General features: G+C 34.2%; 1 protein-coding gene across 2 annotated transcripts in view; it reads left to right on the top strand.

Moving 5' to 3' along the window:
* The window catches only part of LOC132731792 (centlein-like), a 151,999-nt gene that overhangs the window by 76,608 nt on the left and 50,433 nt on the right, over positions 1-24,958 (top strand). For both annotated transcript variants that reach the window (XM_060718050.1, XM_060718051.1), the window contains 11 exons: positions 25-232; positions 1,845-1,897; positions 2,533-2,616; positions 4,988-5,092; positions 9,665-9,753; positions 15,203-15,476; positions 15,996-16,117; positions 20,162-20,287; positions 20,762-20,862; positions 23,305-23,390; positions 24,454-24,542. In XM_060718050.1, the coding sequence (XP_060574033.1) occupies positions 25-232; positions 1,845-1,897; positions 2,533-2,616; positions 4,988-5,092; positions 9,665-9,753; positions 15,203-15,476; positions 15,996-16,117; positions 20,162-20,287; positions 20,762-20,862; positions 23,305-23,390; positions 24,454-24,542 (1,337 nt within the window). The remainder of the gene's footprint in view (positions 1-24; positions 233-1,844; positions 1,898-2,532; positions 2,617-4,987; positions 5,093-9,664; positions 9,754-15,202; positions 15,477-15,995; positions 16,118-20,161; positions 20,288-20,761; positions 20,863-23,304; positions 23,391-24,453; positions 24,543-24,958) is intronic.

Below are 24,958 nucleotides of genomic sequence, written 5' to 3'. Positions count from 1 at the left end.
GCATTCAAATATCTTTGTTGAAAGCTTGAGGAAGCAAGAGGACTATTGCGCAGGTTTGAATCCCAGGCCCGGCAACAACAGCAGGACCTGGAGTACAAGAACCATGAGTTGGAAACAGTTAGAAAGGAGCTGGCAGAGCTTTGGTCAACACACAATCAGCTGACAGAACATTCTGGTCAACAAGCTGATCTGATCAGACAGATACAGTCTCTACAGACTGACACTCAAAAAAGTAGAAATATAATTATATACTTACTTACTATACAGATTTTGTTAATTTAAAATATCTCTAGGTTAAAACACTAATGTTAAACTACTTAAAGTATAATTACCAGTATGTAAGATAAGAGATGAACTTGTGCATGCAGATTTTCTTTGCCTTATACAATCAAAGTGGCATCAACAGTGCTGGTATAAGATACTTTTATTTCCCTTTGAGTGTTGATTTTATGAAGACAAGAGAATTCTTATTTCAAATTATTGAATACCAGTAAAATGAAGGAAGTTCAATTTGTATGTTAATCACATTTTTCTATAAAAATATTTTTGAGTAAAACAGTGACATTTCTTTAAGTAGGGTATAAGTTAAATATTTTTATATGTAAAATGTTTTTATGATAGCTTGTTTTAAAATTATAACAAATCTGATCTTCCATGCATTGGAGACACATTTTCAAAGTGTAAAAGCTGTCTACTTGCAAGGCAAATGCAAAGATTATTCTGTTAATATATTCATTGGAATACTTTCAAGAAATCAGTTTTAAAATACTGCTTCATTTCTGCTAGTGTGAATATTTGTTCCATAAATAATAACAGAATGGAAGTCTTATTCAAATATGCCACAAAAAACCAAAATCCCACCAAAATTTTATGGGAGTCTAAAAACTTATGAGAATTGTTCATTTTAAATAAAATTTCCATTCAAAGAAATGTTTGATTATACAAATTTTGGAAAATATCATGCAAAATATTTTTGGTCCATACACATCAAAGCCTTTCAGCATTTTATTTGTGGACTCATTTTTACTTCTTTATAATTTTACAATTATTGTTACAAGGAAAGAAGTTTTCACACTATTTATGAATATTCTATCGGACAGGTAAGCTTGACTTTTAAGAAAAAACATTTTTAGTTACTACGTTGTTAAAGTTGCTGTTCCCTTTGCTGTCTGAAATCACAAACATTGATTATAATTTATTTTTTATTTCTAAATAGATTTCCTTCATTGTTGGCCACAACAACTCTTTGGACAAGACCTTTAAGATGACTAGACTGAACTTGACCATTACTCATAATGACTGTGTCAAAGTTAATTGAATATCCTTTAATAATGCTGTAACTGGCAATAACTTTGTTTCTTATCATTGGAATGCTTCATACTTTGGCACAACTACATTTATGACAAAACCTTTAAGAAGAATAAAGTGAATTTGATATTGACTTATAAATAATGTTGTCCTTAAAGGTCAAATAATTTTATTTGCTTTTCTTCGCTTGATATATCATAACTTTGTTATTTATAGATGGATTTGATTTATACTTTGGGATAATAACACTTATGAAAACACCAGTTGTTGAATAATTTAAGTATGACATTGATTTCTAAAGGCTTTTTTGATTGTCAAGGTCAACTTATTGAATTAAGCCTAAAATGTGATCACTTTTTGTTCATTCATACTTGCACAAAACAACATGCAGAAATTTATATTGCCATAACTTTAACTAATGGACAGGTAGAGGAATAGGAATGCCACACATCAATTTAATGTAGAACTTTAAGTCAAGCAATGTTTGCATTTATTTTGTTTAAACAAAAGATGTTAAAGTGTGTTCTGTGTTTCAGTGATGAAAAATCAAGAAGAAGCGTATTCAATAGAGAGTAATTCAATACAACAGGTAATAGTAAATATTACTTACATTTAGAATTTGAAAAATTATGATAGATTTCAATGTCTAAAATATGAATCATTCTGTAGTATACTGGGATGTGGACATTGACTTGGTCCTATACTGTTGACATACTGCTTCCACTGTAATATCTTTTTTAATTTTGAATGTCAAATTTCACTTAATATTAATGCATTGTCTTGATATTATCACTAATTATAACTTTGGGGCATACCTCAAAATAATGGAGGTATCAATTTAAAACTACATAATGTAGATAGATTGATCTCAGGAAAGGTAAATGCTTAAAAACCATAACTGAATCACAATAACCATTAGGGACATGTATTGAATTTTGCTTAAATTCCCATAACTTTGTTATTAAGGGACAGATTTTATTCATTTTGGACAGAACAACACTAATGGCAGCAGCAACATTTTGAATAATTAAAGTATATTATTGTCAAATATGAATTTTCAGTTAAATTCAGTAGAAAAGTAAGGTGTTGTTTTTAGAACTCTTCAATGTTTCATCTTCTCAGTGTTTGCCTTTTGAAATAAGGAAAAGTTAAGTGTGACCTCCAGTTGTCATGATTCTTATTATGGTTACAGTATGAGATTGGTTCACTTATCTGTATTTTCAGATGTACACAGAGCTTACCTCTAGATATGACACAGCCAAGAAAGCTGAATCTGAGCTTAGATCTAATGTTTTAGCTTTAAAAAAGGTTTGTATATACAATTTTAAGAGTTCAGAGTTTTAAAATTGTAATTTTCTTGGTTATGTAGGATATTGAAATTTTAAATTGAAATCTTATCACTATGTGAGAAAATGATTTAAAAGCTCCAACAAAATCAAATATAGAAGACTTATACAGTTTCTAGAGATAATATGTTTGCTTTAAAATCATTGTGATGCAAAAACATTCTATTTATTTAAATGTATTGAATTAGTTAAAATGCCCAAACATTTCCCTAGAGATTAATTAGTGAGTGAGGAATAATATTGGAGAAATTTACTATGTTGAAATTAAGTGATTATTGGGACAATGTTGAAGTTACTGTAAAATGAGGGATGTATGTGAGATTTTAATTCCACTAGTTGCAGATGGTATATGAGACATGTAGATGTACTTAGAAAAATGTTTACTCTTGTTGAATATACTGCAAAAAGTGGTATATGGCATATGTATGATGTTCCTGATAGCGTATTTATGTTTTTTCTTTCTCATCATGTGTTTCACTTGGATTGTAATTTTCTGAAATAGCATTCTTTAGGTGACATCTCTTGACATCCATTTTCCATTTTGAGATACCATATAAAACACTGTCTTATAAAAACATTACATTGAAACATTTACATTGATTTGTTATATATTCACTCTGGCTTGCCCTGAAATTAATATCTATTTTCTCTGGCTTACCCGAAAGATTACATATATTCACATTAACTTGTTTTGGAGTTAATGTATGTTTCCATCAACCTGCTCTGGATTTGTCCACTACATTTGAAAAATTAGTATTTCTTACATTTGCTTAAGCAGGTACTTTATAAGTCAGTACATTGACTTTACCAAAACGTTTACAAGTCCAAACACTGACTGAAGCAGTTGTTTACATGTCTATACATTGACTTTACCAGAAAGTCTATAAGTAGTTTACATATTTATACACTGACTTTACCAGAAAGTCTATATGTTGACTTTACCAAGTTTATAACTCCTTACACTGACTTGATCAGCTAGTTTACAAATTTGTACATTGTCTTTACCAGGAAGTTTACAGGTCTTTACATTGACTTTATTTGGTAGTTAACAATTCTATACATTGACTTTACCAAGAAGTTTTGCAAGTCTTTACACTGACTTGACTGATTAGTTTACAACTCTTTATATTGACTTTACTAGAAAGTTTACAAATCTATAAACTGACTTGACTGGGTCGTTTACATGACTATACATTGACTTCAAGTCTATTCATTGACTTTACCAAAAAGTTTACTACAAATCTATACATTAACTTTACCAGAAAGTTTGTAAGTCTAAAAGTTGAATTTTCCATACAATAATTATTATTCCCACAAGTAAACTTGGATCTCTTTAAATAGCTAATCATGTTTAAAAGAAATATACTGCCCATAACTATTTATGATTTAGCAGTACTGGATGATAGCACTGAAGGAATGAATATTTTACAGGGCCTGAAAGTTTTATGATAGATTATGAGCACAATGATTAGAAAATTTAGTTTTTGTTGTACAGTCTTTTTTAACAAAAGATTCATCATAGGAGATCTGTATTTTATTACCCCCATTGGAGTTATTAGGACATAAAGCTAATTACGGATTTTTTGTCTCAGTGAAATTAAATTACAGTTTCTAAATTTCATATTACAAACAATGTATGATTTTCACAACGTAATTACCAGTCAGTGCGATCATAATTTACGTCTCCTCCTATGGGACAGATCCGAACCTGATTATTACGGAAATTGTTCAGTCCAAACGACACTAAAATATATTTACGTCATATTTTTGACGGCGCTAGTAAATAGTCAGAGCAAAACTTGTCATATTAAAACTGCGCTTAATCAAACTGCATAGTAATTATTTCCTCGTTGTTTGACATCGCTGATAAATATTGGGAAGAAAATGCGTCATTTTAAAGTCGAGGTCTTGTGAAAATTGAGATAGCTTTGGGGAAAAAAGTGTTATTAATGAATAGTATTAAAACTATGACCCAAGAAAAAGGCAAACAATACAGGGGATGGTATTTGGAAATGTTGATGATTAAGTTAGTATAGCTTGGCATTTAAGATAATAAGTTTTATGATGTTTCTGAATAAGGAAAATCTATTTAAATAATTGATTGGTACAGTGCTTTACTAGAAACAAAAAATAAAAATTAAGATAACTGAAACAATTTTGCACAGATTTGAGTTTTCATAGTTTCTCTATGCACAAGTTCATATCTGTCCAGAATGAATTTTGATGAAATTGTTTGTTGAAATAACATTTTTTCCTAATCCTGAATGAAATGCTTTAGTAAATAATACTTATTTTAATATGAAAAACAACCAATTTAATTTATATTGCTTCAGGAGTTGCTAGACAAAGATGATATTATAGCAGACATGCAACATAGACTTGATAAACAGAGGAAACGAACACAAGACCATAGCGGCAGTTTCCTTGATCCAGATAAGGTCTGCATTTATTACTAACTGCCTATACCCAGACATAAAAATTTTGTTGTTGAAACTATTATCTTGTGCTGGAAACAAATCACTGCTCAAGTGTTAAAGATTGCCATTTTTGTGTCACCTGCACACATTAACATATGGAGGTCACTTCACTGTGTGTCTGTCCGCAATATCAAATAAGGATAGGGGGCAATCTAACTGTAAACATTACAAAAGAGAAAAAAATAGTTCATCATGTAACAGTGGAATAAATGCCCTATATTAAAGAAAAGATAATAACAATAGAAATTGCACCTTATCCAATTTCAGTCACATGTTTGTCCATCACAAAACATTACAGACTACTGGTGCATTTTCATCCAAGGTTAAAGAAATAAGTACCAAGTGAAGCTGTGCATAACATCAGCATTTTCCAGCTCAGTGATTTTAGTCTTAAAAAGAGTTTTAGCTTTGTCTGTTTGGAAGAAAAAGTGGAGTTATTATGCTTGAGGCATCGTCAACATTGAGATTGTTGTTGTTTTTGTCATGCAAAAACTTTAATGTAGCCTATTATTTAAACAATTTTAAAGGTACCTTTATAAAACTTGGAATTCTTGCTTATCATGACAAGGCACAGTAGTTTAACAAAGGGCATCATTGTGAATGCTAATTTTATTGAATTATGCCCCTTTTTAACAGACCAGCATTAACACCGCATGCATTGTTCTTGTTATTATGCCCCCTTTTGAAAAAAAGGGGGTATATTGCTTTGCACTTGTCGGTCCGTCGGTCCGTCGGTCCGTAGACCAAATGGTTTCCGAGTGATAACTAAAGAACCCTTAGGCCTAGGAACTTCAAACTTGGTATGGTGATTGGTCATGACAAGTAGATGACCCCTATTGATTTTGGGGTCAAGGGGTCAAAGGTCAAGGTCACATTGACCTTGTAAGCAAAAACGGTTTCCGATCAATAACTAAAGAACCTTAAGGCCTAGGAACTTCAAACTTGGTATGGTGATTGGTCATGACAAGTAGATGACCCCTATTGATTTTGGGGTCAAGGGGTCAAAGGTCAAGGTCACATTGACCTTGTAAGCAAAAACGGTTTCCGATCAATAACTAAAGAACCTTAAGGCCTAGGAACTTCAAACTTGGTATGGTGATTGGTCATGACAAGTAGATGACCCCTATTGATTTTGGGGTCAAGGGGTCAAAGGTCAAGGTCACATTGACCTTGTAAGCAAAAACGGTTTCCGATCAATAACTAAAGAACCTTAAGGCCTAGGAACTTCAAACTTGGTATGGTGATTTGTCATGATCAGTAGATGACCCCTATTGATTTTGGGGTCAAGGGGTCAAAGGTCAAGGTCACATTGACCTTGTAAGCAAAAACAGTTTCCGATCATTAACTAAAGAACCCTAAGGCCTAGGAACTTCAAACTTGGTATGGTGATTTGTCATGATCAGTAGATGACCCCTATTGATTTTGGGGTCAAGGGGTCAAAGGTCAAGGTCACATTGACCTTGTAAGCAAAAACGGTTTCCGATCAATAACTAAAGAACCCTAAGGCCTAGGAACTTCAAACTTGGTATGGTGATTTGTCATGATCAGTAGATGACCCCTATTGATTTTGGGGTCAAGGGGTCAAATGTCAAGGTCACATTGACCTTGTAAGCAAAAACGGTTTCCGATCAATAAGTAAAGAACCCTAAGGCCTAGGAACTTCAAACTTGGTATGGTGATTGGTCATGATCAGTAGATGACCCCTAACGATTTTGGGGTCAAGGGGTCAAAGGTCAAGGTCACATTGACCTTGTAAGCAAAAACGGTTTCCGATCAATAACTAAAGAACCCTAAGGCCTAGGAACTTCAAACTTGGTATGGTGATTTGTCATGATCAGTAGATGACCCCTATTGATTTTGGGGTCAAGGGGTCAAATGTCAAGGTCACATTGACCTTGTAAGCAAAAACGGTTTCCGATCAATAAGTAAAGAACCTTAAGGCCTAGGAACTTCAAACTTGGTATGGTGATTGGTCATGATCAGTAGATGACCCCTAACGATTTTGGGGTCAAGGGGTCAAAGGTCAAGGTCACATTGACCTCTTGGGTAAAAACGGTTTCCGATCAATAACAAAAGAACCCTAAGGCCTAGGAACTTCAAACTTGGTATGGTGATTGGTTATGACCAGCAGATGACCCCTATTGATTTTGGGGTTAAGGGGTCAAAGGTCAAGGTCACATTGACCTTGTAGGTAAAAACGGTTTCCGATCAATAACGAAAGAACCCTTAGGCCTAGGGACTTCAAACTTGATATGGTGATTGGTCATGATCAGTAGATGACCCCTATTGATTTTGGAGTTAAGGGGTTAAAGGTCAAGGTCACATTGACCTTGTAGGTAAAAACGGTTTCCGATCAATAACGAAAGAACCCTTAGGCCTAGGGACTACAAACTTGATATGGTGATTGGTCATGATCAGTAAATGACCCCTATTGATTTTGGGGTCAAGGGGTCAAAGGTCAAGGTCACATTGACCTCTTAGGTAAAAACAGTTTCGGATCAATAACTAAAGAACCCTTAGGCCTAGGAACTTCGAACTTGGTATGGTGATTGGTCATGATCAGTAGATGACCCCTATTGATTTTGGGGTCAAGGGGTCAAAGGTCAAGGTCACATTGACCTCTTAGGTAAAAGCAGTTTCCGATCAATAACTAAAGAACCCTTAGGCCTAGGAACTTCAAACTTGGTATGGTGATTGGTCATGACCAGCAGATGACCCCTACTGATTTTGGGGTTAAGGGGTCAAAGGGAAAGGTCACATTGACCTTGTAGGTAAAAATGCTTTCCGATCAATAACTTAAGAACCCTTAGGCCTAGGAACTTCAAACTTGGTATGGTGATTGGTCATGACCAGCAGATTACCCCTTTCGATTTTGGGATCAAGGGGTCAAAGGTCAAGGTCCCATTGACCTTGTAAGTAAAAACGGTTTCTGATCAATAACTAAAGAACACTTGGGCCTAGGAACTTCAAACTTGGCATAGTGATTGGTCATGATCAGCAGATGACCCCTATTGATTTTGGGGTCAAAGGTCAAGGTCACATTGACCTTGTATGTTAAAACGGTTTCAGATCAATAATAAAAGAACCCTTAGGCCTAGGAACTTCAAACTTGGCATGGTGATTAGTCATGACCAGCAAATGACCCCTATTGATTTTGGGGTCAAGGGGTCAAAGGTCAAGGTCACATTGACCTTGTAAGTAAAAACGGTTTCTGATCAATTAAGTAAAAACGCTTAGGCCTAGGAACTTCAAACTTTGTATGATGATTTGTCTTGACCAGCAGATGACCCCTATTGAGTTTTGGGTCAAGGGGTCAAAGGTCAAGGTCATGACCAGTAGATACTTGATAACCCTTATTAATTGTTTGATCACTGGGTCAGAAGTCATGCATAATTACCTTATCACATGAATAATTGGCTGCTGATAGGGGGCATACATGTTTTACAAACATATCTTGTTCTTTAAGTTTGTCCGGCCTACTTCTCTTTTACTACTAATGCAATTTGTATAAAATGTTATATGATTGATCCATCCCTCAAGTACTTGCGCATATTTAAAAGGCTTTTGGTTGTATGGTTTTTGGTTGAGTTATGGCCCTTAAATAAAAAAGTCATTTTGGCCTGTTACTGATTTTTGTGTTGCCTTCATAGTAGCTGCGACATCTTTCAAGGTAGCCATCACATTTAAGAATCTTTTGTTAGTCATCTTTCTGTCTGTGAGTCTGTCTTTCTGTCACCAATTTAGGTATCATTGATATCACAAAACTGTGTTTCTAACTGTGCCAATCCATGGAACATTGTGGTATCCTGTTCAGCATCATTAGTTGGGTAATTCTTACTTTCTCCACATTACAGAACCATATAGTCAATTTTACTGCTCCAACAAACTGACCAATTACCCCTCAATACAACTGCTTAATTGGCTATTGTGATCACTGATTGCTCTTGTTTAATGAAACAAACCTGTTTTGGATACAAACAATGCATCAAGGATTTTATCACTCGGTAAATTTAAGATTAATTTTTAATATGTTATGAATGAGAGCTGAGGTGCTGAGTGGTTAAGGTCCCTGACTCAAAATCACTAGCCCCCATTGCAGTTAGACTCTTAATGAAAATTAAAAGGTATCCACCTGTTGCTTGTGCCAGAAATTATAAGCAGAAGGTCACCTGAGTTGTCATCATATAACCTTAACTTTGTCTGTGTGACTTAAATTTCAACCAAAAAAATGACTAATAGTGATACAAGTGTGATATAGTGTACAAATGTTCTTCTGGTATTTATATGTACTTAGTTTGTAGGATTATTAAATGTCAGGATTATGGTCATAGAATAAATAACTGTAAGTTAGTACCATGGTGTATAAATGTATAAACTACGAGAGGTGGATTCTCTATAAACACTAACAAACAATCATCATTAACACCCTTTGAATGCTATAATTACATACCTATATGATCAGATTTCAAAATTGTCACACAATTGGTCAAATACAAGAATGCATTTTAAAGATAACTTCTGTTATAATTTAAGGTTGAACCAGTGTTAGATTTAGAATATAAAGTGAAGTCAATGCAGAATGAGATTGATAATTTAAGAAGACAACTAGTGGAAAAAGAAGGGTAAGTTATTCATGTTGATACGGTAAAAAAATATATTGTAGAAAGTAATGTGATGTGTATGCACAATTGTTAAAGAGAGTTATGTTAGTGCATTGATCAAAACAGTATGAATAGGGGGTGTCAGTGGCCTAGTGGTAAAGATCATTGACATCAAACCACTTGACCCTCACTGATGTGGATTCGAATCCCAACAGGAACTTTGGATTCTCTCATGATAGAAAGCTATCCAACTAGATAATGAAATGTCGATGGTTCTACTCTGGTGCTTGTTCACACCTGAAATAATGCACTGAGGGACACTGAGGTATTCCTCCACCAGTAAAGCTAAGAAGTTTTTACTGTATATATACAGTAGAATACCTACTTAAGACCACCCCAGAATTAAGAACAGACCAATTTTTATAAGAACGGAATTTTCTGTTCTTTATGTCAATGGTTACATGATCCAGAATTAAGACCAGAAAAGCAGAAATCATTTAACGAAAGTTTTCCAAATCTTTTCAACATTTTATATAAAAAAACAACAAATTAAAACATTTTTAAAAATCATACCTATACCTAACGAAACAATTACAATGAAAAAGCTATAATTCAATTGCCAATAAGAAATTAACTGTGTGTTTTCACACCTGCAACAATAAAGCAGGTGATCATTAACTGGTAGTTGAACATGTCACCTGTTGGGATTATGTTTTAATCTACATTAAAATACACAGAAAGATGACTCACCGGTTTTCAGAGGATTTTTTATGCATTAGTAGCCATAGAAAATTGTCCGGTTTTAGGAATTCAGAGGTTCTGGTATTTACAGGATTTTTTTTCAATTAACATAATTATCAGGAGAAAATACGGGACTTTTAAAATAGGTTTTCAGAGGGTCTGGTTTTCAGTGCTTTTACTGTTTTCACAAGTCAAAGCAATGACTTTACAACTTATTTTTTTCACAATAACAAACACCATGACTCTTTCAAGTAATATAACTGTGTGGCAATTTTTTTTGTGCCCCCACTTTAGGGGGGGGGGGGGGGCGCACTAACTCAAAAAGTATCTGACCTAGTGTCATGAAACTTTACAGGAATGTTGATCAGCATGTGTAGTTGTGCACCTGGGAATTTTCTTGCAGGTATATTTAGTATTTGTAGAGTTATTGCCCTTGACTTCATAAACAATTTGCAATTTTCAACTTGTGTCGCACATATCTCAATAAGTATTTGACTTAGAGTCATGAAACCTTACAGGAATGTTGCTCAGCACGTGTAGTTGTGCACCTGGGGTTTCGCTTGTGGATTTATTCTGTTTTGTTAGACCCTTGACTTAGTAAATATTTGCAATTTTCAGCTTGTGTCACATGTAGCTCAAAAAGTATTTGACCTAGAGTCATGAAACTTTACAGGAATGTTGATCATTATGTGTAGTTGTGCACCTGGGTATTTTCCTGTGGATATGTTTAGTACTTTCAGAGTTATTGCCCTTGATTTTGTAAAAATTTACCATTTTCAACTTGTGTAGCACGTAACTCAAAAGTATTTGATCTAGTGTCATGAAACTTTACAGGAATGTTGCTCAGCATGTGAAGTTGTGCACCTGGGGTTTCACTTGTGGATTTATTGTTTTGCTAGATTTATTGCCCTTGACTTAGTGAAAACCGTTCCATTATGTTGTGTTATTTGTTTCTCGAGTGCTTGAGTTAGAATCAACCAACTTTACAGGAATAATGATCAACATCACTGTGAAGCTATGCACTTGGGGTTTTGCATGTGGATTTTTTTTCAGTTTTGATAGAGTTATTGCCCTTGACTTAGTATAAATTTGCAATTTTAAACTTGTTCATGCATAACACAAAAAAGATTTGACCTGTAGGTCCGAAAGTTTACAAGAATGTTGGTCAGCCATGTACTTATGCACCTTAGGGTTTGCTTATGGATTTATTCAGTATTTGTAAAGTTCTTGATTTTGACTTTGTAAACGATTTTTATATGCAAGAAAGGGCATATTATGCTATCCCCCTGGCGTCCATCTGTCCGTCCGTCCGTTAGCAATTCGGTTTCCAGAGCATAACTTAAGTTCCATTTGGCCCACAATGTTCAAACTTCATAGGATGATTGTCCATATTGGGTAGAAGACCCTTATTGATTTTGGGGTCAAAAGGTCAAAGGTCAAGGTCACTATTACCTTAAAACTGAAAACAGTTTCTAGAGCATAACTTAAGTTCCATTTGACATATAATGTTCAAACTTCATAGGATGATTGTCCATATTTGGTAGAAGACCCTATTGATTTTTGGGTCACAAGGTCAAAGTCACAATTACCTTGATACTGAAAACAGTTTCCGGAGCATAACTTAAGTTCAATTTGACCCACAATGTTAAAACTTCATAGGATTATTGTCCATATTCGCCTATTGATTTTGGGGTCAAAAGGTCAAAGGTCAAGGTCACTATTACCTTAAAATTGAAAACAGTTTCCGGAGCATAACTTAACTTCCATTTGACCCACAATATTCAAACTTTATAGAATGATTGTCCATATTGGGTAGGAGACTGCTATTGATTTTGGGGTCACAAGGTCAAAGGTCAAGATCACTATTACCTTAATACTGAAAACAGTTTCCGAAGCATGACTTAAGTTCCATTTGGCCCACAATATTCAAACTTGATAGGATGATTGTCCATATTTTGCAAAAGACCCCTAATGATTTTGGGGTCACTAGATCAAAGGTCAAGGTCACAATTACCTTAAAACCAAAAACAGTTTCCGGAGCATAACGTAAGTCCCATTTGGCCCACTATATTCAAACTTCATAGGATGATTGTCCATATTGGGTAGAAGACCCCTATTGATTTTGGGGTCACAAGGTCAAAGCTCAAAGTCACTTTTACCTTTATACTGAAAACAGTTTCTAGAGCATAACTTAAGATCCATTTGGCCCACAATACTCAATCTTCATAGTATGATTGTGTATATTGGATAGAAGACCCCTATTAATTTTTGGGTCACAAGGTTAAAGGTCAAGGTCACTATTACCTTAAAATTGAAAACAGTTTCCGGAGCATAACTAAAGTTCCATTTGGCCCACAATATTCAAACTTCTTAGGATGATTGTCCATATTAGGTAGAAGACCCCTATTGATTTTGGGGTCACAAGGTCAAAGCTTAAGTATTAATCAACCTACAGCTGTAAAATTTTATAGGATGAACAGCTAATTCCCATGTCTTACAAATGCTTCATCCTTACTAAGAAAAAAACACTTTTGGGCATATAATGCTCCGCCTAGCGGTGCTCTTGTTAGTATAATTATGTAGCCTAAAAATATTTGACCTTAAGTCATAAGATTGACAAAATAGTGGAGTGTGAGGGCACCCGTGTCCTATGGACACATTTCTAGTTTAAATATTGTTACTGACAAGAATTTGAGCCGGGGGCATTTGTGATTAACAAACACATTGTTGTTTAAAAGGTTGTTGATCAATTTATAAAGAAGATCCAAATATCCATTCTAATCATACCTTCCACAATTAAGATATTTAACACTACTTGCATATTATAAACCTTTTGTAATGTATCTGTACCAGTAATGCAGACTATGATTTAGTGAATGTGTTCATATGATAATGAGATAATTAATATTAATAATTATGTTCCCCTTCGAAGAAGAGGGGGTATATTGTTTTGCTAATGTCGTTTGGTCTGTCTGTCTGTCAGTATGTCTGTCGGTAGACCACATGGTTACCACTAATTATCTAAAAAAAAATTATTTACCACAAAGTCTTCATATTTCACATACATACTAGTCATAACTAGTAAATGACCCTTATTGATTTTGGGGTCACAATGTCAAAGGTCAAGGTCACAGGGGCCTTTAATGTCAGAATGGTTTCTGCACATTATCTTGAAAGCTATTTATCACAAAGTCTTCGTATTTCAAATACTGATTGGTCATACCGTACAAGTGTTTTTTTCTGCGGGCTCCAAATTCTGTGTTTTTTCTAAATTTTGGCATGTTTTTATTTCTACGTACTTTATTTCTGCAGCACATTCTTTGGACAAAAGGTGATTTAAATTCTGCGACTCTTCTTATCAAAGTCTAAGTCACATTACTCTATTTTATTTGCATGTACACATTCGCATTTTTTTATCGTTGTCACCACAAAACTGTACAGTAATTACAAACAATTATATTGTTTGCTTGCAAACAAATATAATGCGCAACAATAGAAAGGTTTGCATCTTTTGATCAACGTGAAATGACTTGTGAAAAATATACCCCATTTTAATACCGTAAATCAGATGACAATTATAAGTATACGACGATTATTTAGCAGTATAAGGGTTGAAATGGTTTGAATGATTTAGTAAACAAACCTTAAGCGTATCGGCAAACACTATATATGTTGTTTAAATATCTTTATTCTTAAGTTAACAAAATTAGCAATAAGTACATCCTTACAAACACAGAATATATACTTGAAAAAACCGCTAACCGTAATAATCCGTTAGTCGTTATTACTTTAGATGAAACAGGTCATAATGCAGTACACATATAGTACCAGGTTAAAAAAAAAAAAAAAAAAATATATAGAGAAAAATTCTGACCGCAGAAATAAAGTCATTGCAGAAAAAACCACTTATTTGGTAACAAGTTGATGACCCCTATTGATTTTGGGTCACTAGGTCAAAGGTCAAGGTCACAGGGGCATTGAATGATGAATGGTTTCCGCTCATTATCTTTAAAGCTATTTATCATAAAGTCTTCATATTTCACACACTGATTGGTCATAACCAGTAGATGACCCCTATTGATTTTGAAGTCACTAGGTCAAAGTAACAGGGGAATTGAATGATTGAATGATTTCTGCTTATTATCTTGAAAGCTATTAATCACTAAGCATTCATATTTTCACATTTCATTTTGATTTTCATATTGATTTTGGGGTCACTAGGTCAAAGGTCAAAGTCCCAAGGGCCTTAAATGTCAAAATAGAAAGTCTTCATATTTCAAATCTTGATTGGTCATAACTAGTAGATGACCCCTATTGATTTTGGGGTAACTATGTCAAAGGTCAAAGTCACAGGTGCATTAAATGTCATAGTGGTTTCCGCTCTATACCTTGAAAACTTCATATTTCACATATTGATTAGTCATAATAGGGTCACAAGTTCAAAGGTCAAAGTCTTTATATATCACAATATTCATTGGTTATAACTAGTAGGTCATTATTTTTCTATTTCCATAACTGAACACTTCCATGTACCCATTTTGGGCGAATTTCCATAACAAAATTACCAATAGTATGAGTCAAGGGCTAGAAAGGGGGCATATGTGTCGTTCAACATTTCTTGTTATGTGGGGTTTTTTTTATACGCAGATTATGTTTATTCATTTATAGCAGATTATATTAAAATGAAGTATTTTGTATACAATAAACTTGATAACTTATGTTATCCTAGGCATATAGAACAGCTTGAAGATGATGCCATTAATCAAACCATTGAGTTTGATGTGGCACGCCTGAATCGACATGAGCGTACACATTCCACACCATCTCGACAATTTAGAAGTATCGGTCTTAGTCCACTAAAAGCTCAGGAAGAGAAACAACCAGATAGGTTAGGTAAAGGTCACAGATCAAGGTCAATGTCACCATCTAGGCGGGAGCAGACGCGACCCAGATTTCATGTACAGAAAGATTTAGAGGACTGTAGAGCCATCTTAAAGCTGAAGGTAATAATGATACATTATTCTCGCAGTATTATATGATATCATATTTATTAAATCACTGTACCATTGTAGCTTAAAACATTTTTGAAGTCTGTGAAATTAACTGTTCAAAGCGTTATGTATATAATCTTTAAAATTATGTACATCTGAAAATGGAAGCTGTCATATTAAGTATTGATATTGATCATTTTAGTAAAGTTTTAAAGAAATTCATATTTATTGCTTAGAGTAAGTAAATACAATGCCTATAGCATAATACAGTTTAACATTTCATGATATGGCAGTTGTAATGAAATACCTTTGAATACCAACAAAATTTAATGTACAGACAATTAACAATGTATATCTTGTCCTTCTGGGACTAGAAAATGTTATTATTTAAGTCATCTAGCTGATTTTACAGAACAAGACTGTGATATCTGTTTCCTAAGACTGGAATATACAGACAGGTTTAACTGTATTTGCTTTAAGTAAGGAGATTATTTTTTTATCATGACAAGTATATGTGTGTATGTACATCAGATCAGAGAGCTGGCAGAATTAAAGAAAGCACATCAGAAGCGACTGGAGAGACTGAAGAATGTACAAGAGAACTATAAAAATGTTAAAGAACAACTTAAAGCACTAGAGACAGAATATTATGGGTAAGCTGCTCAAACATTTTGTAAATCATTGAAGGTTTTGGTTGAAGTGTTTCTGTTTTTTTTTATGCCACCCCCAAAATCAGGAGATTTTATAGTTTTTAGTAAAAATCAAGTCCCTCCAAAGTCCTGATATGGATTTTTATAAAAGTGCATTGATGTTTGTGTCTGTCATTGCTGGATTGGTTTTAAAATAACTTTACATAAATGTGTTACACATGATGATGACGTATCGCACATAGAAATCAGGTCTCCAAATCTTTCATATGTAAATAGTCTTTTTGTGCTTAGCTTTGTTATACATGGATAGATTTTTAAATAAATATGCTTTATTATAATGACATGTTTTGAACAAAGTTAAGTTCTGCAGCCTAAAGGCCAAGTTCATACATGAATGTCAAATCCATGATACCATATGCATGAATAGTCATATATCTAGTCCATTAATTTGTCATTCATATCTAGTTATCAATTCTGTCATTCATGAATGAATTTGAAATCACTAGGCATTCTTTGTGACACATTCAGAAAATTTGTCACACGCAAACAACAGGTCAACAGCTAGGAAAATGAAGGTTATACTTGAATGTAAAACTAGTACATTAATGGGTGTGTCTGGTCATATCTTTGTCATTCATTTATGTATACTTTTTGAAATAATTGGACTCACTGAGAATATGAGAAAGTATTTGAGCCGCGTCACGACAAAACCAACGTAATGCATTTGCAACCACCATGGATCCAGACCAGCCTGCGCATCTGCGCAGTCTGATCAGGATCCATGCTGTTCGCTATCAGTTTCTCTACTTGTTATAGGGTTTGTAAGCGAACAGCATGGATCCTGATCAGACTGCACGGATGCACAGGCTGGTCTGGATCCATGCTGGTCGCAAACCCATTATGTTGGTTTTGTCATGACGCGGCTCATTTGTTTATTTTTAGCTCACCTGAGCACAAAGTGCTCAAGGGTGAGCTTTTGTCATTACTCTGCGTGCGTCATGCGTCCTTCAAAAAATGGCGTCAAACTTTTCAAACAACATCTCCTAAACCACATGGCCGATTGCAACCAAACCTCTGGTTACCATGGCAACGGAAAGAAAAAACTTAAAATATCTTCTTTTAAAAGAGCTAGAGCTTAGATATTTGGCATGAAACATCTTCTAGTGAGTGTCTACAAAGTTTGTTCAAATAAAAACCCTGGGGTCAAAATTGGCCCCGCCCCAGGGGGTCATTGATTTTCCCTATATGCATATAGAAAAAACTTAAAAAATCTTCTTTTAAAGAACCAAAAGAGCTAGAGCTAAGATATTTGGTATGAAACATCTTCTAGTGAGTGTCTACAAAGTTTGTTGTGCCCCCACGTTAGTGGCGGGCATTTAGATTTACCCTTGTCCGTCCGTCCGTCCGTCCTTCCGTCCGTCCGTCCGTCCGTTCACTTTTGTGTCGCACGTAACTCAAAAAGTATTTGACCTAGAGTCATGAAACTTTACAGGAATGTTGATCAGCATGTGTAGTTGTGCACCTGGGTATTTTTGTGTGGATATTTTTAGTATTTTCAGAGTTATTGCCCTTGACTTAGTAAAATTTTGCAATTTTCAACTTGTGTCGCATGTAACTCAAAAAGTATTTGACCTAGAGTCATGAAACTTTACAGGAATGTTGATCAGCATGTGTAGTTGTGCACCTGGGTATTTTCGTGTGGATATTTTTAGTATTTTTAGAGTTATTGCCCTTGACTTAGTAAAATTTTGCAATTTTCAACTTGTGTCGCATGTAACTCAAAAAGTATTTGACCTAGAGTCATGACACTTTACAGGAATGTTGATCAGCATGTGTAGTTGTGCACCTGGGTATTTTTGTGTGGATATATTTAGTATTTTTAGAGTTATTGCCCTTGACTTAGTAAAAAATTGCAATTTTCAACTTGTGTCGCATGTAACTCAAAAAGTATTTGACCTAGAGTCATGAAACTTTACAGGAATGTTGCTCAGCATGTGTTGTTGTGCACCTGGGTATTTTCGTGTGGATATTTTTAGTATTTTCAGAGTTATTGCCCTTGACTTAGTAAAATTTTGCAATTTTCAACTTGTGTCGCATGTAACTCAAAAAGTATTTGACCTAGAGTCATGAAACTTTACAGGAATGTTGATCAGCATGTGTTGTTGTGCACCTGGGTATTTTCGTGTGGATATTTATAGTATTTTCAGAGTTATTGCCCTTGACTTAGTAAAATTTTGCAATTTTCAACTTGTGTCGCACGTAACTCAAAAAGTATTTGACTTAGAGTCATGTAACTTTACAGGAATATTGATCAGCATGTGCAGTTGTGTACCAGGTATTTTCGTCTGGATGTATTTAGTATTTTTAGAGTTATTGCCCTTCACTTAGAAAATTTTTGCAATTTTCAACTTGTGTCTCAAGTTACTGAAAAAGGATTTGACATAGTCATTAAACCTTATGGGCAGGTTGCTCAGCATATTTAGATTTGCACCTGGGGTTTCGCTTGTGGATTTATCCAGTATTTGTAGAGTTATTTCCCTTGACTTAGTAAAAAGATTGACAGAACAGTGGCGCGGTGGGGGCACCCGTGTCCTATGGACACATTTCTAGTTCAAATAAAAACCCTGGGGTCAAAATTGGCCCCGCCCCAGGGGGTCATTGATTTTCCCTATATGCATATAGAAAAAACTTAAAAAATCTTCTTTTAAAGAACCAAAAGAGCTAGAGCTAAGATATTTAGCATGAAACATCTTCTTATGAGTGTCTACCAAGTTTGTTCAAATAAAAGCCCTGGGGTCAAAATTGGCCCTGCCCCAGGGGGTCATTGATTTTCCCTATATGCATATAGTAAAAACTTAAAAAATCTTCTTTTAAAGAACCAAAAGAGCTAGAGCTAAGATATTTAGCATGAAACATCTTCTAATGAGTGTCTACCAAGTTTGTTCAATTAAAAGCCCTGGGGTCAAAATTGGCCCCGCCCCAGGGGGTCATTGATTTTCCCTATATGCATATAGTAAAAACTTAAAAAATCTTCTTTTAAAGATCTCAAAGAGCTAGAGCTAAGATATTTAGCATGAAACTTGTTCTAATGGGTGTCTACCAAGTTTGTTCAAATAAAAGCCCTGGGGTCAAAATTGGCCACGCCCTGGGGGTCATTGATTTTCCTTATATGTGTATAGCAAAAACTTAAAAGTCTTCTTTGAAAAAACCCAAATAGCTAGAGTTAAGATATTAAGCATGAAACATGTTCTAGTAAGTGTCTACAAAGTTTGTTCAAATAAAAGCCCTGGGGTCAAAACTGGCCCCGCCCCAGGAGTGTCATTGTTTTTAACTATATGTGTATAGTAAAAACTTAAAAAATCTTCTTTTAAAAAACCCAATGAGATTCTTTTAAAAAACCCAATGAGCTACAGCTTAGATGTTTAGCATGAAACATCTTCTTATGGGTGTCTACCATGTTTGTTCAAATAAAAGCCCTTGGGTTAAAATTGGCCCTGCCGGGGGTGGCGGGGAGGGGCAGATCATTGTTTTTCATTATATGTGTGTAGTAAAAACTTAACATCATGAAACATCTTCTTATGGGTGTCTTCCAAGTTTGTTCAAATAAAAGCCCTGGGGTTTAAACTGGCCCCGCTCCGGGGGCCTATATACAGGTGAGCGACCTCAGGGCCATCATGGCCCTCTTGTTATATATTCTTTTGTTTGTATCAAACAACTGGTCTTGTTTAGTATAATGGCTGTCACATCTTGGAATACTTACAACAGGAAGAAGCTGACCATTATGTTCTCAGATTGGGGTGGATGAGCTGACACTCATGGATAAACTCCTGGATTTGAAATTTTTTTCACTTCGTTGAATCCCCATGGAAATAAAAAAGATCACAGTGTTGAAGCCCCATGGATGTAAAATTAGGCAAAATGATAAATCTCCAAGGGGAAAGGCATTGCACTATCATATTAAATTCCAATGAAAATATTACAATTTTCATTATTAAATCCCAATGGAAATTGAAAAATTCAATATAAAATGTATCGTGAAATTTGCAGATCAAAGAAGAAGTCAAAGAAGGTAAAGAGAGCAGATCCAAAAGATTTAAGACATGAGGACAGTACTGCTGTCTGGAATGAACTGGCTTATTTCAAAAATGAAAACAGAAATCTTGTTGTAGAAAGGTATCTTTTACATTTTGTATCATTTACAAAGTGAATAAATCCTTCATATCAAAATTTATTATTCATCAGATTCTTCATAGTATAACCTGATTTTATTACCATATATGTTACACTTTATAAAGATCTCAACAACACATCGTAGATCTTTATGAAAAGCTTTAAAAATATATAGTTAAATTTCTGACCTATACAAATAATACAGTTTCACACATGATTCTCATACAAGATATAATATGACATTCCAGACATTTTAAAGTATCATATATCCAGATGTTACAAAACATTAATCTAAACAAAACATGTTGTAAATCAGTGAAATAGTTCTGATGGAAAACACATAAGTAAATTCCTTTTTAAAAAGTTCGTAGTTGAAAGCAGATTTCCAGCTGCCCCTACCATCTTATAAAACTGTATTTCTAGTATTGAAGGCATTTATAAAAATGTCTTTATTTTATATCTTTTTATTACTTGTAGAATGTCATTAGAGGAAGAATTAGACAGTCTACGTGTAAAGGCAAGTGAAGATGCAGCCACTTTACATGAGCTTAAAGTCACACTTGAACAGGAGAGAGAAGGTAACATATACAGGCTTGAAAGTAGTCCTTCTTTTTTGTCACACTCCTACTTTTTCCTACTTTTAAAAAAATCCTACTATTCCTACTTGTTTAATAAAAATGAAACTAAAAAATGTATATATCACCATGTTTAAGTCTTTTGCAGAATGAAATATGTTAAATGATGTAAGGACTGATGGCATATACTGTTACACTATTGTTAAGGTTCTAAGGAGTCCTTGAAATTCTTCTGTTGACCTCTTTTGCAAGCTGGTGCATTTATTGATTTGTGTGAACAGCTGAATGTTCTTGCCAAAGAGGCAAGTTGGTTTTAAAAAAAAACACATTTTGAACTTGTATGTTGCCTTTTATGTCGATGATGTGCGCTGTAGAAATTTGCCCCAATGATGTACAAACCGAGGGGGGAATTATGCACCTATCAGTAGGTCTGGTAGGGATACCAGTATTAGGATACCTTTATTTAAAATATTTGAAATTTTATATGAAATGTTATGTCTCTGTACAGAATTTACTTTTTCAGTAAGAAATAATGCCACATATGTAGGATTTTAGATTTTGTTTCTGTTTAAAGTTTCTGATTATCCATGTTTGCATTAATAGGTGGATAATGAGTGAGGAGAAATACTTCTACTAAAACCTCAATTATGAGTAAAAGTTATTCTTCTTATTCAGAAAATCACTGATTACCATATTTAGTAAAATGAACATAAAAGTAATAGACATGTTTAATTTTAAATAGTTGAATAATAAAATAATTTTAAAGGTTAGGTGCACGGAGGAAGGTAGTCTAGTACTGGTGTAACTCTCCAGGAACGATGGTTAGGAAACTACCCGCCTATATGACTGAAATACTGTTGGAAAAAGGCGTAAAATGAAACAAACAAACAAACAATAAAGGTTAGGTAGAAGAATCTGCATTGACCAACTTAAGTTTGGCTCCATGAAGCTAGACTAGAATTTGTTGCAGCATTGTTGTTTTGACTGTACCTGGCCTCTTTGCACTTAATGTTTCAAAATCATCAGTTTTTACATGCAAATAAAACTGAAAAAATAAAATAACAATAAACAATCAAAACTAATTTGGGTATTATTGAGCACACAGAATACAAAACTACTAGTATTCATAAGAAATATATTACTTCAATAGTTACATACTTTATAAGTTTGCTTTAATAGAACTTTTGTACAGTGTACATCATTGTATTCCAGTTATTCTGATGTTTGTCAATTGCTCTGTCACTTTAAATTTATAATTATGCTACTCCATAACCAGTGTGTACCATATAGCTTTGTGTATGTGCTTAATATGAAAGCATTAAATTTTGTACTTTTGGTGGTTTTACACATCTGCCAGTAGTTTTGCAATTTAAACTAGGGTTATTGTATCTGACTCAATAAATAGTGTGCCTCAATCTAATATTATATACTCAATTTGCACATGTGAGCATTTCTACTTGTGGTTAATCAAGTTGTAATGTTTTAATTGATCTGCAACATTAAATATATGCTGCTCAAGTTAAATTTCAACTTTATACTCTATATCTTTTTGTATATTTGCATATGTGAGCATATGTACATGGGTTGCCTGTACTGGCAGTAGTTTTGGTTATAAATCTAGGTGCAAAGTTTTAATGGAGCATGCATTAGCTGTTCCTGAGAAAGACACTGAGCTGCCTGGAATCCAATGACTGAAGACTGAAATTGAAGTTTTGTCTGCACATTTTGTTCTGTTTGTCCTGACACTGGTCACAATTACTTTTTCATGTGCACTACAAAAATAGCCTGTTCTAAACAACATTGTAGAAATGATTTTATCACCTAAAGAATTCTACCACCTGGTTCTTAGTTTCATCTTTTAAACAGCACAGAAATGTACTTTCACTGTATTTTATAGTTTGTTTGAAATGTTCAATTGTATTAATAAATTGAGAGAAAAAAATCAGTTTGACAGCAGCATGTACAAAAGATATTAGAGCCTCCTCAAGTAAGACATCCCTTATAACATGTGACTGCTGTTGTCTGAAATGTTCACCATTGCTTAAGTGAGTTGATTTATACAAGATTTCTTCATAAGTTTCTTAAATTTATTCCTACTTTTCGTGGTCAAATTCCAACTTTTTTTCTACTTTTTTCCTACTTTTTTCTTGAACTCATTCCTATTTTTTTCCTACTTTTTCATGAAAAGCCACTTTCAGGCCTGCATAAATGTCATGCAACACTAGCAGATAGTCACATATCTAGGTCAGTCTTTATATCTGTACATGACCCAAAAATCTGAAATATGTCATGTTTTCAGAATCAGAATAAGGACAGGTCTATAAAGAATTGTAAGGTATGGTTTAATTGTATAAATTACTGTTTGTTATACCCTGGATGAAATGCATTAATGTTTTCTATGTTTATTTTTTAGTCTATTGGTTAAAATAATAATGTTTTTTTCAGAGAGAATGTATGAAAAGAAGAAGAATGATAGAAACATGGATGGTGTAGCTACACAGAAATCAGAGATTGTTCTCCTTAAGTCAGAGGTCACTTTAGTTTTACTATTACTATACACTTTATACTTTATGTTGTCTATTTGTATCAAGACTGACTTGAAAGTATTCCATTTTAAAAAACGTAATGCCAGTGCCTTATCAAGTTATTTTCACCCTATTACCAAGCACCTTTGTCTTGCCCCATTTGAAATCGAAAATTACCTTTTTATTCAAAATTTCAGAAAATATTTCCATTAGGTGCCAAAAAATCCAACTGTTTCAACTTCTGAGATAACTGTTTTGACTTGCTTCTAAAACAAGTGACTGGTTATGTGATGATTACAGATACATAAATTAAACTAAACACTCACCTAGAAATTTAGTTTTTCAACTCTTTAGCTCACCTGTCACAAAGTGACAAGGTGAGCTTTTGTAATCACAATTCGTCCGGCGTTCATCCGTATGTCCGTCCGTAAACTTTTACTTTAAACAACATCTCCTCATAAACCAATTTCATCCAAACTTCACAGGAATGTTCCTTTGGTGGTCACCTTTAAAAATTGTTCAAAGATTTTCCTTACATGTACACATCTTTTGGAACTGTAATGATTTTACACATGCACTGTTTCAGATACAAATATGAACTTTGTGATATCGGCTTAAGATTTAGATCTTATATATGCTTTTGTTTACAGTTTACAATATTATTTTTTCCTTATTAAGTATAGTTTCCATATTCAGGTGAGCCATTTCAGAGCCATCATGGCCCTCTTGTTTAAATTCCTCAAATTATCCAAAATTCTTAATAATGTTTCCCACTTTAAGCCATACAAGCTGAAAAAGGCTCTGTATATAAATAATATCTGAGTGCTTCTCGATATATATGGCTTACAAAAGAGTTGGAGATGGAAAGACCCCTGGGGTTGTAGTGGACTCAGAAAATTGTGTATATGAGAATGAGCAATGGAAATAGAGATTCAAGGATTAACAAGAAAGGCTAGTAATAAATTTTACAAATATGAATGTACTGAAGCATTAATATAGATACATGTCTATGTCAAAGGTTTCTTTTTAAATTGTGACTAAAATTAGTTCATATATGTTTATGTTACAGGTACAGAATAAAGATGTGGTGATAGCACGTTTAGAGAGAGATATAAATGATGTACGTGGTGACAGGGATGCTACTTTAGAGGAAAAAAGGTGAAATATGTCTCCCCATACTCCTAAGTTACAATGCACTGAAATGCACTGTACAAAAAATGTTAAACTGTTTGAAAAAGCTACAGTTAAACTTTGTGCGCTCGAACTCAGATCGCATAAATACCTCCCTTAGCTCGAACTCATTGCAGAGTCCCAGCAAAGTTCCTATATAATATATATTGTTCTACCTCAGATCGCTAGAAGATCGCTCAAACTTGAGCCCTGGCCCCTTCGGCAGAAATATAGTGGAAATCACACCTTTTCGGTGGAACACAAAAATGCAAACCAAAAGTTGTGGGTCGACAAGTTCTGAAAGTTCCCCCCCCCCCCTTTTTTTTTTGAGGCTTCAAATTGTGAAAAAAAAAGTGTGAGGGGCTAAAATGGAAAAAAACAACGCAAAATAGTGATTTTTGGCA

The sequence above is a fragment of the Ruditapes philippinarum genome, unplaced genomic scaffold (genome assembly GCF_026571515.1).
Source record: "Ruditapes philippinarum isolate M1 unplaced genomic scaffold, ASM2657151v2 ctg63_1_1_1_1, whole genome shotgun sequence".
NCBI lineage: Eukaryota > Metazoa > Mollusca > Bivalvia > Venerida > Veneridae > Ruditapes > Ruditapes philippinarum.
This window is presented reverse-complemented; position numbering and strand designations above follow the sequence as displayed.